Source organism: Nothoprocta perdicaria, unplaced genomic scaffold (genome assembly GCF_003342845.1).
Source record: "Nothoprocta perdicaria isolate Ctin4 unplaced genomic scaffold, notPer1 scaffold_146, whole genome shotgun sequence".
In the NCBI taxonomy this organism is placed as follows: domain Eukaryota; kingdom Metazoa; phylum Chordata; class Aves; order Tinamiformes; family Tinamidae; genus Nothoprocta; species Nothoprocta perdicaria.
The window spans coordinates 1,280,602-1,298,314 of record NW_020454605.1 but is presented as its reverse complement, the minus strand read 5'-3'; the positions used below and the strand labels follow the sequence as shown (position 1 = coordinate 1,298,314).

At 42.3% G+C, this 17,713-nt stretch overlaps 1 protein-coding gene across 1 annotated transcript; it reads right to left on the bottom strand.

Moving 5' to 3' along the window:
* Window positions 1-895: 895 nt before the first annotated feature.
* Window positions 896-9,226, bottom strand: CLNS1A (chloride nucleotide-sensitive channel 1A). The gene is made up of 7 exons (XM_026034514.1): window positions 9,108-9,226; window positions 8,030-8,166; window positions 6,377-6,490; window positions 5,650-5,760; window positions 4,968-5,141; window positions 3,972-4,056; window positions 896-1,779 (listed from the first exon to the last, which is right to left on the bottom strand). Exons 1-6 carry the CDS (start codon window positions 9,224-9,226, stop codon window positions 3,989-3,991), a joined length of 723 nt encoding a protein of 240 aa, XP_025890299.1. The 3' UTR covers window positions 896-1,779; window positions 3,972-3,988.
* Between the last annotated feature and the right edge of the window lie 8,487 nt (window positions 9,227-17,713).

Genomic DNA, 17,713 nt, shown 5'->3' with positions numbered 1-17,713 from the left:
AAAACACATAAATAAAGATTGCTTGAAAATTTTTGGCAGAAATTTCACAAATGGTCCAAGCATAAAGTTAGCTTTAAAGCTAAATCTCCTAAACTTCCATAAGACAGTAATTCACAATATTACCTTCAGACTTCATCCAGAGCAGTTTCTTTCCAACTGAAATTAATAGTAGGCTGTCAGTTTAACTGGGAGCATGGTACAATAACTTCACTTGGAGCTCTATTGATACAACTCTTTCTTCACAAGGTTGCTACAGCCTGGACACAGAGGAATTGGCACTACAGGTTAACTCTGCCTGTCTGCCAGCATACCTAACGCATACAGTTCATGAAAAGCAACAAACTCATTTCAGGAACTAAGACTTATGCAGAAATCAAGTTTGAATTGCTATTGATTTCATGAAATTTCTTTCCTGAACTATATTACTGGTAGTTTTTTAGTCCCACTTAGCTATCCCCAATCTCACCATCTCCAGGTTCTCTAAAGGGAAGCATGCAAGTTCAAGCATTGCTTTGTACCATCCCTTCTAACTCTCTACCTTAAAAATCCATATAGGCATTTATATAAAATATATACATGTATGCACACAATCAAAGTAGTAAAGCACTAATGAAGGGACAATGCAAGTAAAGTCTGTGTGGTACCTCCTTTTAAATTCAATACCAGGAAGACTGGAGAGCCAGATAGATGTTGGTTTGGGTCTTAGTCAAACCTTTTCTTCCCTGTAATTCCTCGTAAACAGCTCCATGGTCTCACTGCTTTAGCTCATCTTCCTCATTTCTGGAAGGCTCAGCAGAGAAACAAGTGAATAAATGAAAGGTCATTTACTATGGTTAATTTTACAGGACTTTAATGTGCCTTTCAGCTCCAAGCAGAACACTATTAAAAGAGCAACTGGTATATCTACAACTCCAGCAGGGAGATCCCACAGGACTGAGCTCTCTTAGCTGCCTCCATTGGGGATATGTCACAGTAACACTTAATTCTGCCTTATAGAGGCACTGTGAACATATTCTGACCATTTATTCTCATATCTAATTACATTTATATATAAACAAGTCCAGCAAAGCCCCTTTTCAATCAAAGGAAGCACCAGTAACTCAAAGGAGGTCTGCTCAGAGTTTCCAGCAGCTTGCTGAAGGAAATGACTGAGACCTGCAACGTAATTGGATTGTGAGATACAAAAATCTTAGTTTATTTAACAATGTTGTTAACATTTAATACAAAGACACAAAGCATTCTCATATTCAAGACTTTACAGATTTTATTCTATCTTCTCCACTACCCACACTGCTTCCAAAGAAATGACAGGGAATAGCACTGGACAGATAGTTACTTGAGGGGCTTTGAATTTTTTTTGCTTTTACTCCTTGGCCAACCTTACTTCACTTTAGTGAGGCTTTGCCACGTTCCTATTCTCATTCTCCTCCCTTGGTGCAATGAACAGGTACAAAAATATGGAAAATTCTAGGACAATCTAGAATTCTGTTCTACTTTCAATTTTATTTCTGAAGTCCTAGAACTCCTAAAAGGCTTCTTGGAAACACGATGTCATTAACCCCATTCAAGTGTTAGATGCAAGAGGATTTATTGTGTGTTTTCTGTTTTCTTTAATAAACCCATTGTGGTCACGAATGTCAAACCCTATTTTTAAACATCTATAAAAGCATTTATAGACCTAGATATCTATGCTTAGGTCATTAAAAGAAAGGTTAACTCCCGATAGTCACTGCGAAGTCTTCAGTTTTACGGCTTATTCTGGAAGTGCCCAAGAAGAATCTGAAAGACACAAGACACTGGGTTTACATAACAGGCATTAAAATATAAGTTTATTAATTTTCACAAAGTAGCAGTATCCAATATTCACAGTCACACAGGAGAGCAATTTAATCTCACTAGGGAATTAATTTTCAGAGGGCTTGAGCAACTTTGCTTTTGACAGCACATCTGAACGGAGGTCAGCCAAGGACAAAGCGCATCTACAATCAACAGTCAAACATTTGTGTCCTGGAAGACCCTCTAATACCTCCACCCCCCACAGGGACACATCGCTTAGTTCAAAACAAGTTACTGGAAGTGTGTGATGCGACAGACAAAACACTGCTTATTACAAGACTAACAGGAATGTCACCAACTGCCAGTGAGTCTTCCGGGAGCCTCATCAAGCAACGTCACATCTCATTTGGGTAACGAGCAGCAACGCACAACACAAGTTGCTTTAGAGACAGAGCAGCACTCTGCTCTCCAAAGGATTGCCAGCAAGATGTTCCTGCAAATACTGGTTTTGCTGTTCAGAAAGTTAAAACGATTGAGCTGCTCCTGAGATACTGAGAAGATCTCTGGGTGCTCCCCCTCTGCCCTGCTCTCGGCACATAAACCCAAGCTGCCTTTATTTGCAGGATGATTAGCACAGACCTCAGAGCTGTCCTTCTCATGGCACATCTTCAGTTGATTATCCTAGATTTCTGAGTATACTTACATTACATCAGCAAGATGATACTGGTGATTGATTGGAAGAGGCCTGTCCTTCATAGAGATCTTGGCCACGTCATTGTAACCCTTGACACTGCATGTACAGGTCACTTTATCCACCCTGATAGGGATCAGTGCCTTAGCTGATGGTTGTAACAGCTTACAACCAGGCAAAAAAGAAAGTCATCCCTATCTATTTCACTCTTGCAACATTTGTTTCTCACAACCATCTGGTGCACCTTCTAAAACATGCAATAAAGAGCAGGAAAAATCTGCTAAAACTCAAGCCTTTAGATCTGAAGAGTCTCCCTTACATTTTAAAGTACATTATTTATCAAATAAAGCAGAAAGGGAGCGCCACTGGAAGCTTACATCCGTAAACCGTGACCAAGGAAAAGCGTGAATTTTCACAGCAAAGAATAAGTACAAATTCAGGACCAATGACAGCTGCTCAGATCAATAAGCAAACACAGGGATATTCGGAGTTTCAAAAATGCAGCAGTATTGAGGGTAACGACAAATAAGAACAAGATGTGGGGAAGAAGGAAAGCAGACACACAGCACCTCGCCCTCACTTAAGTCCTTGGTGAAGGACTTACGGACTTCATTTTCTTCAGCCTCTTTCTCCTTCCTAGCTGTGCCCTTTCTTCCTCCACACTCCTTTCCTTTCAAGCTTTCTGCTTGAAACTTTCCTGCCAGTGTTTACAGCAGGACAGGTACAGTGGCAGGAGCTGTCTTCTCACCTTGGAGCGAGCCACAAGAACAGGGCGAGGGTGCTGCTGCTTGAGCGGTGCGTGTAAACTGCTACCACTAGCAGATGCTGCTCAAGCAGGGCTGAAATTAGATCTCCACTGGGCCTCTATGTCCCCATGCAAAGAGTCCCAGAATAAGCTGTTAATCCTCTCCGCCCCAGCATGGGTTGGAAACACTGGCATATCTCATAATGCCACTGAGAGTGGATAAGAAGTAATGAGCAGCAAGAAGTACTCAGTAAGTTGCATGTTTCTAACAACCAGCCCATGCAAAAAGCTTGGTAACTTTACCAGGACATGTTCCTGCTCTGCTCACAGGGAAAGAAGAGAGGGATACTGCACTTTTTTTTCTCCCTCCCGAAAGGCCTGGGAAATATTGTACACTAGGGGTGAAATAAAAGACACTAATGACAGTAACTTTCCAGCAGGGCTCCAGTATTCACATGAGCATCCAGGAATCTTTCTAACAGCAGGTGATTCACTACATCTATGAAAAGGCTGATCTGTCTTCCAGTGAAGCATGTGCAGGCAGGTTACCCAAACAGGGGATAGTTGAAGCTGATACATGATTTTGAATAGCTACACGACAATTCACTGAGCAAAACAACTCTCTCTTCTTTCTCTAAACCACCATCATCCTCATATTTCAAGATATGTCCAGTTAGCAGTCTGAGATCACTTAAACACATTAAACAAACTAGAGAGAAGGGAGCCTAAGCAGCGGTGTCTAAAGACAGGAGAACTTACAGCAGCATCTGGACTCCTCAGTGATCAACTTCTGCATCTTCAAATTGCCCTGCAACCACTGGTGCTAGATCCACCTCCATCCCATCTGAAAGAAAAGCAGCTACAATGCTACGAAATACCGCAGTGCTCGCGAGTAGAGGGGATTATCACAGAGCAGACAGCGAGTGCCCTCTGTAGGCGAGAGACTTCCAAAGCAGAAAATACCTCAAGTGAACTTTGGAAGAAAACACTGCTGTGAAACAAGACGGTACCATTAAAAAAGCTAATGAAATGGCTGAAAATGACTCAAAGATGTGTGATAAAATAAATCGAGCAGTTAGTGTAAGTTTTCAAAATCTGGAGGTTCAGAAACTGGCAAAAAAAAATTAAACAAAGAACATTCCACAAAGGTGAGTATATAATTTAAAGACTTATTTGTGTTATGTAATTTACAAAACTCAAGAACAAAGAGAACCTACAAATAAGTCATTAAAGCAATTAAAGATTGAAAAAAGAAATCATGCAAATGCTTCTGTAAATGCTTCTGGATTAGGATCTTATTTGCTTTATTCCAAGCAAGCTGATAGCTAGAAATCCACAAGAACTACTTGATTTTCCATCATTAATCTCTTAAAATGTGAGGCCATAGTGAAACACTGAGCTTGATATTATAAAAGGAAGCAGTATCACTGAATCGCTTAGCTATTCTTCTCATAGGCACTGTATTGCTCGGGTGAAAACAGCATGGACAAAATCTGAGAGATCTGTCAACAAATCTTACTCCTCAAATAGCTGTTTAAATAGCTAATGGCATTCAGAATTTAAGAAAGTCCAGAAACACTAGCTGTGAACAAAGATAAAACTGCCCTGACACATACAGCATGCCATGACAATACCCATAGATCTGTACGAGCTCAGTACCAGTACTTATGGACTGGCCAGAGTAAGGAGAGAGGAAAAAAAAAAAAAACCCACTGTTTTAACGCATTTTTTAGTGACCAAAAAGCATCATCTTACCTTCAAACTCCCTTATGGAGTCCTCTGTCCGCACTCCAGCCATGTTGTACTGACTGCTCACGGACTGGGCTAACATGCCCTCCAATCTCTCCAGAGTGGCCTGTCCCTCTGCAGTTAAGTGCGACAATCCTTCTTCGTAAGTGTAAAAGCTGGGGATGTCACCTTGTCCTAGCTCTGCAAAAGTGGGTTTATGTTTGTCAGGTTTAAACGTAGGAGCCTGGACAGAGCAAGGTGGGGGGAATATGAAAACAACTGGACAAATTATGCCAAGATGGGCACTCACAGAGCTACTGCAAAAAGGTTATAAAGCTGCTTATGCCAATAATGTAACACAACAGCTACATTACTAGGCCACGGCTCAGCAGGGGCACAGGACTCATTATAACACATTCTCTGGAAACAAGACTGACACTAATGCCTTGGGGCTTTCAAAAATGAGAATAACAGGATCTGCCAGTTAAAATTACAGATTTTCTGAGTTTTATATTCTGTTTTTTTACCATAAAGAATGAGGTGATAACAGTAATCAACAAGGGGCTTCTTAATATACTATTATAATATATAATATACAATTATAATATTCTTAATATACAATTATAATCCTTCTCATGACAAAAACTGTAAGAGAAGTTTGAGGTATCCAGGTGATGATGGGTATTTGAAAAGACAGAAAGTCACTAACCATGAGCCTCAACATCATACTCCTCCCCTTCGTAGTCATTGTCCGAATCTTCATCTTCAGGATCTGGGTGCAGAGCCTGGCACTCGCACATGGCAGAAAACATGGCTTCCACTGCACGAAACAACAGAATTATCTTCTCTGCAAGTGGCCAAAGAGGATGCTAACTGTTAATCTGCAGTGTTTAAAATCTGTTCTGCACAGCTCCAAAATCAATAAGCCACTTCTAATCTCATCTTTTATGGCTACTCACATTGAGTTTTATGCCTAGGAAGCTTAAAACAACTAGTGATTTATAACTGGCACAACCTGGTCATACGTGGGTATGACCAGATAATGTGACTCTGCTTTGAAAACATAAAGATGCTAGAAGTGACATTGCCCAAAATACACTGGGGCAGTCAGGGGTTGCAGAGATGAGGAGAGAAACCTTCTTGTTTCTCCATCAACCCTTTGGAACAAAAAAAGTGAGAAATCTGGGACTGAGAGATCAGAGGAAATGAGACTGTTCCTTTACCAAAACAGCCACAGAATTATGATTTGATCACATCACCCAACAAACCACCAGCCAAGCTAAAATCAAATCAGGTTTCCTAGATCCAGTCTGATGCTTTATCCTATATGTCTGTATCCGAGTGTCTTCCATATGTAGTGAGGAATATTAACATCTCAGTCCATCACTGAGCTTTTAGTTGGGAAAAGCTAAAATATGAGTTTCCTCTTCACTTACAGGCCGACTTGTCACTGGGTACAAATCTGAATTCTGCAATCGGTTCGATATCATCATCACTGTCTTCATCCTCCTCCTCCTCCCCTTCAGCCATGGGTGCTTCTTTTGTGTTGTCTTATTTAAGAAATGGAAAGATATAAAAGCAGCATGTTTATTTTGTCAAAAAAGGAGAAAGACAGACAGACAGAAGTAAGCAAGCTTTCAGGAACATATGTATAATCAAATCAGAAACCTGCACACAACTATGTGTGTTCTGCAAGGGCTCATAAGGCTTAAGTCCCATAAACACTGACAAAATGCAGGGAACACTGCTCCCCTCTCCTCATTATTCCCAATTTACATGTAAGGTTGGGAAAGGCCCAAAGAAAGCAGCTCCCACCCCCACGGCAAGCAGCAGCTTCCCACACAGCAACACCCAAAGCTTTAGGGACAGTGGTTATTGTAGGATACACTATTCACCAGCATCAGATGCTTGTTAAAAACAGCTGTGCTCAAAACATCTGTAGATAATTCCATGACTATTACCTGTAAGGTGCTAAAACACCTTTAAAACAGGTAAACCTTATATATGCTTAGCATTGCTGTCATGAAAGCTAAGTTCCAGTTTGCCTTTCTCAGAGGTCTGTGGCACCTGTGGCAGATCCACACTCAATTCCTCCATCTCCTGGCCAGCAAGGAAGAGTTAGAAGTAGAAATTATACATATAGACAAGACAACCGCGGGCACAAACCTGCTCCCCCACTTCTGTGAATTACAGACTTGCATAACAAAGCAACAGCGAAACATTTTATTTTCTGTAGACACAAAAATACAGAGCAGATACTTCTGATGCGTCCCTTTGTGGCTAGGAGCTGACAGCTTCCAAAGCACAGAACCGCTTTCTACAGAAAAACAGAAACTCTGCAGGGCTGCTCCCCAGAGCAGATACTAAACTAACTACAACATCAAGGATACTCAGGAGCCAAGAAGCTGCCAGCCAGCTGCCTCCAAAAATAAAATGTCCATGGAAGAGACCCAATCCTTGCCCGATGGACACCAGCAGGCAAAGCTCGCTGCTAAGTCCAGCTCTGCTCTCAATGAAGCCGACCCCCAACTGCTTCTCTTCACAAATATAAAGTGAATAAAAAAGGGGAGGAGAAGCAGCAATGAGGCACATACATGCACACAGCATAATGAAGACAGGCAGAACAAAATGTACCCTAACCAACTACGAAATCATGACTCCTTTATATCACACTTAATAATAGGTCTTCCAGAAGACAAAATAAAAAAATAATAATAATAATAAAAAATCAATACACCAAAACACCCAAGTAAGCGATGAGATTAAAAGGTTTTCTTTCTCTAGGTCATAAAGAAAGAAGATTGGCTAAAAGGTTGATTTTGTTGGAATTTTTTGTACATTTGTTATGCCTGGTAATATTAGCAACTGTCATCTTTATTACAAATTAATTCTAAGAGAAATTAGAATGAAAGCTTCCAGGTTAGTCTGAAATAGTGATGCAGATCAGCATGGAAGGGACTAACAGTCCGAGTGATATTGTGCTTCAAAATCATCCTCCATAGATTCAAAAAAGAAAACACAAGATATTATTTAAATGAACTGTACCATTTTCAAAACCACATGCTACTCCCTTTGTAGCTTGACCATACCTTCAAATTTTGCGTTCACCATGACGTACAGATGCTCCCATGGGTAGGCGCTTAGATCCCTGGAGATAGCATGTAAACTTATAGTGGGATAATCCAAGGAGAACCCAAGCCCAGAGTTATCCAGCCAAGACAGGCGACTAAAAACAGGAGGAAAGACACAAGTTAGAGACTTTCTGAGGAATCTTGAGACATGTGGCTCACACCCTCAGGAAACCAAAGCAACCCAAATAAATAAACGCAGTAATTCTTCAGGAGGAGGACAAGGCTCTTATCCCACTCTGCTGATACAGGATCCTTAACATAGAGCAGCTCCTATTTAAAGGTAACAGAACCCTGTGCATAAGGAACATGAATCTGAGCACCCCAAACAAATTCCAGCTTTATGGGCAATAAAGGCTGGTTTTTTTTCTTCCTACCTCTTTATTTTCTATGCCCCATAGACAGGTATCACCTCAGAGATATCAGCAGGGCACCCCGGGTATAATTTGTAACTCAAACTGTCAAACGCTCTGCATTTTCTCAAGGTCGAGCGTACACGAGGGAAACAAGATCACAATTCCCGCAGGATTATAGCTGCGATGTTATTATTCCAATGTTATTCTGCTGGGAAAGAGGCTTGTTTTCCGACCAGCAGAACAAGACGAAGGTTTTACCCGATGCCCTATGTGCTGCAGCCTCCAGTTCTCCACATTTTCACCCCCATCCCTAACCACAACTGGAGGCAGAACAAGTCAGGCCCAGCCCAGAGCTACACAGTTGCCAGAGAGCAGCCTCTTTCCTATGGGAGAAACCCCTGTCTTTCAGGTGACAAATCCAAGGAATATTTAGGTGAATACGTTGGAGCTAGATACGGAATTTTTGGGAATATTTTCGCATAAGTTGAGACAGTTAAGCCAGGATAAACCACGTGAAAACGGGTTAAAAACAAGAGCTAGCACAGCGGGAGCAAGGAGTTCCTCTCCTAACCCAAACCAAGCCGTTTTCAGCGTTGGCAGCCGTTACCGTAGAGGCAACCCCCGGATCCACGGCCTCCCGGTGCTCCGGAGCGCCCAACCCCGCCCGCCAGCGCGCCCCGCACCTCTCGGCGATGTAGAGGGTGCCGGCGCCCAGGCTGCGTCCCGCCAGCACCGCCTCGGTGTCGGGCTGCCGGTGCCGGAGGCCCTCGGCGGGCGGCGGGAACCGCTTGAGGAAGCTCATGGCCCGGCCCGGCCCGGCCCGCGCCGCCACCGCCTCAGCGCTGCCGCCGGAAACGGAACGGAACGGTTCGGATCAGAACGGGTCAGAACCGCGCCGCGCATGCGCGCGCGCCGCTCCATGGTGGCGCCTGTGGGCGGGAAGGCAGGTCACGTGCTCGCGCCGCCGCCGCCATGTTGTGGCGGGCGCCGCCAAGCCCAGGTGTGGGATTAGCGGGAGGGGAAGGCAGTATCGGCTGCTCCGCTGTGTTTAACAGCGAAGGCGAGACTTAAAAAGCACGGAAATGGCGCCTGAGAACAGCTGGGGTGTTATGGGTTTTGTTATTCTGTCACAGTGGTGCCTTCTCTACAACGCAGTTTCCTCCACTGTGCAGAAAAGTGGATGCTTCGCCCCAGATAACCAGATCGGTGCAGCTGTCTCTGAAACACACAGATCCGGCAGCTTTTGAGTAAAACCCAGCGGCGATGAGCGAGGCAGTGACAGGCAGCGGCAGCTGGGAGGAGATATTTGCAGTCCAGTGGTTTGGGCCTGTGTGTGATAGGAGTAATGCAAAAGAAGGGGAAAAACAAATGAAAAATGTCACTAACCTAGCAGTTTTTCCAAAAACTATCATCAGGGACTATAAAATTAACCTGAGGTGAATGCTCAGTACCTGACCCTTGACAACTGTGAAGGTGGAATAAAGAGTTACGGGTAACTAAATTGTTAAATATTAGTCCTAGGCATGAAACGTGGCATAAGGAGTATTTCTTGGTAGTTTTTCAGAGTGAAATCCCTCTTCCCACAGCTGGGACCAGCAGCAAGGCCTTGCTGTGGGGCTTCCACCATGAGGCACCACCAGAAATGGTGGCAACCGGGGGTTGAAGCAGGTCTTACATGAGCACCACGTTGATAGATGAACCAGAGTGTTCAGGGCACATTTCTGGGCAACAGTGGGTCCAAAAAAACCAGCATCGTCATTAGCTGCTCTCTTGGTTTTGCTCTTCCCTTTGAGCAGCTTAAATTCACTCTTAAGGAGCCAATTCGCTTACTTCTTGCCCAAATTGAGTTTCCTACGAAGAGAAGCAGATTATTAACAGAATTACATCTCCAGCTTTTTCCTTCGTTGGGCTTTTCTAATTACAGTTTTAGGTAGAAAAGAACCAAGGGAACACATTCTGGAGAAAATAAGAAAATGTTTGAAGGAGTTAGAGTAACAAGAAAATGCATGGATCTACTAGGCTGGGCTTTTAAAATGCTTTGAGCGGCCATTGCTGTCCATTTAATTATGCAACCATTACTATTCATGCAAATAGCCCTTGTGCCAGAAAGCAACTCGAATGAAGTGGTTATTTAAGCATTTTTAGGATAGCTCAAAACACTGACAGAGGCAAAAAGAGATGAGGAAACTGGCGTTTCTAAAGCAGGTCTGGGTTTGGTGGGCCCAGACGATACAGAAATGCTCATCTGATGGGAAGGAAGTTCTGCTGTTTATCCATGAATACAGACTGGATTACAACAACTGGTGGGGTGAGGAACACATACAGGAAAACACCCGTTCATCACACATAAAGGTTATAAAATCAACATTCCTGCTCATATCCAGCCCTGTGATCTGGACAGGCAGCCCTCAGCACCTCTGTAGCTCATTCTTCTTACAGCAACTCCATTGGATTATTTTACCCCAAATTTCTGAATTATTAAAGCTGAATTAAGTCACTGCAGTGGTCCAATGTAAACTCGTCCTTGTTTCTGTACACAAATGCTATATATTTTTTCTCATGTTACAATCCTGTGCCCTGGAAGGATGACTTCAGACCAAGGTGGGAAGTTTCTTTTGAGATCGGGAGCTTTAAGACAGAAGAAATCCATGTCTCCCTGTTTTACAGACTTCATACCCTAATATCGTAACAGTGAACACAGAAACCTGTCATTACCAAAATAAGCAGTGAAATAGCCAGAGTTCACATTTTAGTTCATTACCCATGCCGGAGAGCAGAGTGAGCAGGCAGATACTTCCAGTTACCCCACAAATTCACCAAAGAAAAAGGATGGATTTGAAAGCTTTCCGCCTCACTCCCTGCCAGGCCTTTTAAAACTCATTTTCCAAGCTTGGGAAGCGAAGCAGTACTGGTGTCCGAGCACCAGCTCAGCAGCACATGAACCCACAGTCGTTTGACTACAGCTCATGCAGAACTGGTAGCAGGGGGATTTTCCCCCTGGAAGCAAGAATTCCCAGCTGTCATTAGCAATTCCACAACTCCAGCAGCAAGTGAAGTGTGTGTTGCAGGAGACCCTCTTCGTGCTGTGGCTGCAAAATCACTTTGCAGATGGTTGCAAAAATGCCAGAGAAGACAGAACATGCCAAGACAAATCATCACAAGCAGGAAAATCAGCCCTCCAAGGTTCTGCATTGTCAGCTGCAGCTGCTCAAGGGGAAAACCACTCTCAGTTGGACTGTCCTAACAAAAACCAACACCAAATTCTGAGGCAGTATCACCCTGGAAAGTGAAGTGCAGCAGCCATTAATCATTTTAAAGGGTAAAACCAAATCCCTCCTGGAGGTGCATGGACCATAATGATTAAAAAGCAACCTTATTTCTTCAAAACACATTATACTTTTGTACATCAAGTTATTTCAGTTTTTTTTTATTATGACAATTTACATGTCATATGAAAGAAATGACAGTAGATATTATAACAAAAACATTATGAAAGAAAAGTTACACAATTAGGCCTACAAGCTATAAAATGGCTTCAGGCCCAGCTTATACACAAAGAGATCTGACCAGACTGTAGTGAGAGACAACGCTGAACAATTCATTAACAAAAATATTGGCACCAGCCTTAACATTTTTTTTTTTTACTTCATTTACAAGGAATACAGTATTTAAACAATAGTGTACTGCAAATCTAAGAACATTAGCTGTTATTAAACTGCAGTTAACCCTTTGAGCACTGAGGCCACCATGACTTCCGTTTAAAAAACAAATTAATTCATCTTGTTTTACATGCATGTGATATTATTCATGGGGGAAAAAAGAGCCAGTGAAAGCACCACCTAATTTATGTGCAACAAGAATAACACTTCCAGTTTAATAACTTTTCCCCTTCCCACACACACAGTGTGTGTCCCTCAGTCCTTTCCCTTCGATGCTGTAGCAAGTCATGATTGAGAAGAGATTTAAAACCCAAGGGTCTGGACTCAAGAAATGCAAGGGTAAAACTCTACAAAGAGCCAAGCTTTGGGAATTTGCGTTGAACTCTCAAGGAGAACAAAAATGAGGCTGACAAGACCGTTTTTAAGGAACTCTGCGTTTCTTTGCACCTGTAGGAACAGCACACAGGATAAAACGGCATTTCAGGGAAGTAGATGGTAAATTTTAAAAGACCTTTCTGGTGGTTTTGATCTACTTCTCCCAGCAATTTGGAGGGTAATTATTCTGTTAACTGGGACAGAGAAAATACCCAACGTTCATGTCTGATAAACAGTGTTTGTGCCTATTTGAGAATCACCACACACACCAAGAACCTCATATCAAACGTTCCAGTCACTCGAAGACCATCCCATGCTGCTGCAGATGTGTTCATAAGGAGGCCTATGCAATGCAGGGGCAAATTGTGTTGGCATTTAAAACAAATCATTTTAACCAAGGTTCAGGAGAGAAGTACCATTTATAATGAATATAATATAGGAATAAGATACTGTACAATAATTTAGAGTCCCTGTAAGGAGTATGAAGTGGAAAACTAAGCAAGGCAGACAGCTTTATGACCCAATTTTCTACCACTAACTTAGGCAGCAGGGTAGTCTTTAGAAAGGACCTTATATTGCTCTAAGAAATGGTGCACTGGTAGCTAGGCCTATCATAGGTTTCTACAAGAATTTTATCCCCTTCAAGTCATTCAAGTTCAGACAGACGCATCAGCCCCTCAAGGACCCTGTGGCTACCACGATGAGAAAAGGAGGGAATCAGGATTATTTAATACCTTCCATCTGAAGAACAGTCCTTAAAGGACAAGTCCGAAGCAGGTTTAGGCTTCCCAGCTTGCGAGTTTCATGAGGTCACATCCCCGTTTTTCCCATTCCACTTCCACCCGCTCCCCGTCTCCTGCTCCTCGGAAGCGGATCCGGAGGGCAGGAGCGAGCGACTCCGTGTGCCCCGGGGAGCCAGCGAGAGCGACTGTACACAAAGTGCTGCAAAGTGCACGAAGGACCCGACCCCAAGGAGCGCGGCAGCTCCCGCCCCGCAGTCCTCGGGAACCTTTGGGGTTACGGGAGATTTATCTGCACGTGCCTTCTTTAAGCCCGTGTCCTCCCTACCTGCTGCATTTCCCCCTCTCCTGATCATCAGCTCAGGGCTGGGGCGCCAGCATTTACAAAAATGATAGTCAAAAACCCAAGGTGTAGGACTTAACTTCCTTTTAATTGCAGTTATAACTGGAGCCTTTACACCACATATTCCATTATAAAAAACTCATCTACTTTAGAGTGTTCTGTTCTTTCTTCCGGAAGCTGTACATAGTTTTTTTTTAAGCGTCACACTATGCAATATACATCTTTTGCAATATACAAAATAAGTTAAATTACTCTGAAGCTTTTGGACAATTAATTCCCAAGTACACTCGTTTTTGCTGCTCGGAATTATCTCAGCTAGTTTAACCTAATCTAAAATATAAGGGCTTGGTAAGTGATGCACAGGTTTAGAAGTGACTAGTGATCTTCAATACCTCAACTGCTGCATTTCTGACCTCAGGTATCATTTTCAGTTGGTAAATATTTCTGAAGCCAGAGCTCTGCTTGGTCCTCACACTGGAGAACCCAACTCTAAGGCATCCAAAATTAGCTAATTAGTTTTTTTTCTTGCATGCACTAGGAAAAAAAATGTTATTTCTGTTCTTTTTTTTTTTGTTGTTTTTTCATCTTCCAACATTAGGAGATGTAGTTCATACCTCAACTCTTATGGAAGAGGTGGGGGAAAAAAAAAAAGATTGCTAGGAAAAGTGAGGCTTGATCTCAGAAATCAGTATTTCAAACAAGAGTCCCAAGTGTTGCCACGGAAGCTTTAAATGCCTCAGGAATGGCAGAACTGAGCTCTTCCCTGTGCATTGCTGGAGCTTCCTCCATCAGCAGGCAATCGTTTGCTTCAGAAAGTTATTGCTTGTTTGAAAATATTTTATTTTTTCCTTTTTTTTTAATTATTAATATATTTATTTAAGGATTTTATATACCCAGTGATCTGGAAGCCTTCTTCAAATGTAAATACCGTATCTAGGGTTCACACTACACATAACATCCATCGCACAAGCCTGGCAATAGAAGTCGCTGCACATGTCCCGAAACCAATTTTCAAGGCTTAAATCACCAGTTTGAAATAGGGGATACAAATACCTTGATGTGACCAGTGTGGGGAGCTAGCCTGACTGCCGTGATTTAGCTTGCTGTGTACAAAGCACATTTTAAAAAGCAGGGGCCACAGAAATGTTTCCCGTGTTTACCTTTCATACCAGAAGTTGGTGAAAATAGGTAGTTTGAAACAATCTGAAAATTTTAGACCAGCCCTTCCTATTGAAGAGATTCAAAACCAGGCCGTAAGTGCCTGAAAACAGAGGTAAACAATGGACACCCTGACAATGCCCTATTAAAATTATGAAACCATTACAGCATCTGGATAGCCATAGAGCTCAAGTGATAAATATTAAGCTAAATGGACACAACTGTACCACTACCATCCTTTTTCTTTTATGAACAGATTTGCCTTGAGGTTCTTTGAGTAACGTCTCACATTTCGGACATGGCAGGTAACAGAAGTGAACAGAAAACAAGTCAGACTGAGACACCAGCTCCCACTACACAAAGACCAATCCAGACCTATCTTGAGGGTGACAGACACAAATTAGAAGAAAGCATCGCTGTTTCCCTTAAGTGCTGCTAGAATAGAGCGTCTTTTCATTAACAACAAAAAACAGTAGGATGCGATAATGAAATTTAACAGGCAAAGGCTCAAACTATCAGGTGTTCAGAGCACATAGCCCAGCACTGAGCTTCTTACAAGGCTACAACACCACGGGGCTTATTTTGGGGAGCCTCGTGGTGGTGGTTTCTGCTTTAAAATCACAATTATGCTCAGGATTTGAAGACTCCATAGCTAGAAGACAACAACTGCAGTGAGATTTTAAGTTCTTAACTTCTCTGGCTTGGTTATCACTCAAACCTCATGCAACAGAGTTGATGTGAGTGATCTGCACGAGCTGTGTCACACACACCACGTCCATTCCCCCACTCAAGTTACAGCTTCTTTCTCTCTCCACTACTAAAACGGCACTTAAAGATCACATCTTCCCAACCAGTTACACTGAGGAGTGTTCAGTTAAAAAGAAGAAAAAAAAGAAAACATTTTTAGTGACAACCTGTATGGAATAAACAAGAATTTGTTTAATTAATGTTTTGTATATTCAGTCAATAGCTGCTTTTCTCCTACTGTTAAATCCATCACATTAAAAAAAAAAAATCCCTGGCCAGTTGTATTCTGTTTCTCATACGGTTTGAGCACTTCCTCGTTAGTCTGAAGCAACAGCTGAAGATGAGAATTGAAAGACATTTCATTCCAGATCTCACGAGGAACAGAGAAGAGCACCACACATGAAGGACACCCAAGCACTTGGAGGACATTTCCACCATGGAACTACACACACAGTGATACCAACAGCAGGAACCCCCTCAGGCACCGTCAGCTGGCCGCACGTCACAAAACATCCTCTTTTCCAGTAAGACATTGTACTTTTTTCACCCAGCAGGAAGTCTTCAAAATGGGAGAAGATACAAGTTTGAAAATGTTAAGAACTGTGGGAAATTTTTCACAGTTTTCACATGCATAAAATTTCCTGCCGCTCTAAGCTGGTACTTGGGACCCCAAGGGATGAAGCCATCCCAGGTATCAAACGTGACGTCTCAAACACAGAAGAGCAAATTAAAAAGTGACCTACAGAAAGTAAAACTTGTAACAATTTCCACATTTATGAAACCTGACCCTCCTCAATGCTCCAATTCTGCTTTCTGATCATTTCCAATTTTACATCACTCCTTAACTCAGCACTCAGTTCTTTTCCTGGTTGCTATATTCAGTATTTTCAGCTTTTATATTTTCCTACAAGTACAATTGCTTGCCCATTAAGTATTTATCATTTGGAGCTGACTACAAGCAAGAGCATTAGCTACAGCACTGATCAGATACTAGAAGGCTCCACCAGGCAGCAAAATAAAAGCTCATGGCACTGTCAAAATGAATGAGAAATCGTTGGTTGCCCCATGTTGCTGCATGTGAATTTGACAGTTTGCACTCCAAGTTATTAAAAATGCTCAGCAATTATTAACACTGAAAAGTGGAAGCCGTTATGTTCTCACTTGTTTTAAAACACAAGTATATTAGAAATGTAGAAGCACTGCCTTTATGCATCACCCGGGCAAAAAGTAGCTTAAAAGGCTACTTAATGCTTTTCAAAACACATTCAACACTTCAAGCCTTTTCACCAGCCTGTCTTAGCATCTGGCTGTGAAAACTGTTAACAGTTAACATAGCTCAGGTGGAAAAGTATTTAAAGGCATCAAATTCTCATTTAGAGAGTAATTTCTCTTTTCAAAATTATTTTTAATCACCAGTGTGGCTAGCATAGCAAATATTGAATGCGTTTTCTATCTCTTTGCAGCTCTGATGATTCTAGTTTCATAGCAGGATACGTGGACTGCAGGAATCCAGGGAAGCGGGAGTTACCGAGTGGTTCCGCGAGAACTCAGAGAGAGGAGGGGAACAAAATCAGGACAGTCAAGGCCAGAAGGTCGGTATTTTTGGATCTAGACTTTCTACAGAGGTATTTAGTAAAGGCCTAATGCCAGTTTTATTATAAGAGAACAGAAGTGCTTAATGACTAACTAGTAAATACAATATAATGGTAGGGAACCAGGTGGGGCAGGAAAGGAGAACTCACTCCTTGGTGGCAGCAGCAGTTTTGGTGCATCCATTGCCGGCAACGGACATAAACACCAGGCAAAAAAAAATATCCAGATCTCAGAGCAGAAGGATTAATAGACGTGACCTTTTTGGATTTCAGCGTTTGGCAGGTTTGCTTTAGCTGTGTGCTACAACGTGTACAATTGCTATAGCCTGGATCTTAATTCAGAACGAAGAGAAAACTGAATGGTACCCAAAACAAATTTCAGCTTTGCTCTTTCCTGTGTGCTCCACGTGTTATTTTTTTCTTGTAGTTTCCTTCTTTCTTTTAAATGAAACAAAAGCACAAAACACTTCATGCCCACTGAAAAGGTGATGTCTTGGAGTCCTGCGTTTTCTCTCAGAAATACTCTGCCTTCTCGAAATCTGTCGGTCACATGACAATTATTAAAATGCATTTTAAGAAAGTTCCAATGGCCAAAGGCCGACACTACATTCAAAACCTGCTGATACATCCAGGCAGATAGGTAAAATCAAAATGAAAACACACACAAACCCCAAA

Bases quoted from the DNA above. Each gene is read 5' to 3' on its own strand.
- CLNS1A (XM_026034514.1), bottom strand. From the start codon at position 9,226: ATGAGCTTCCTCAAGCGGTTCCCGCCGCCCGCCGAGGGCCTCCGGCAC. The intron at 5,761-6,376 runs GTAAGTGAAGAG...TGTTTCGTGCAG, and splicing joins ACCCAGTGACAAGTCGGCCT to TGGAAGCCATGTTTTCTGCC. The intron at 4,057-4,967 runs GTAAGATGATGC...CTTTTCTTTCAG, and splicing joins CTCCATAAGGGAGTTTGAAG to ATGGGATGGAGGTGGATCTA.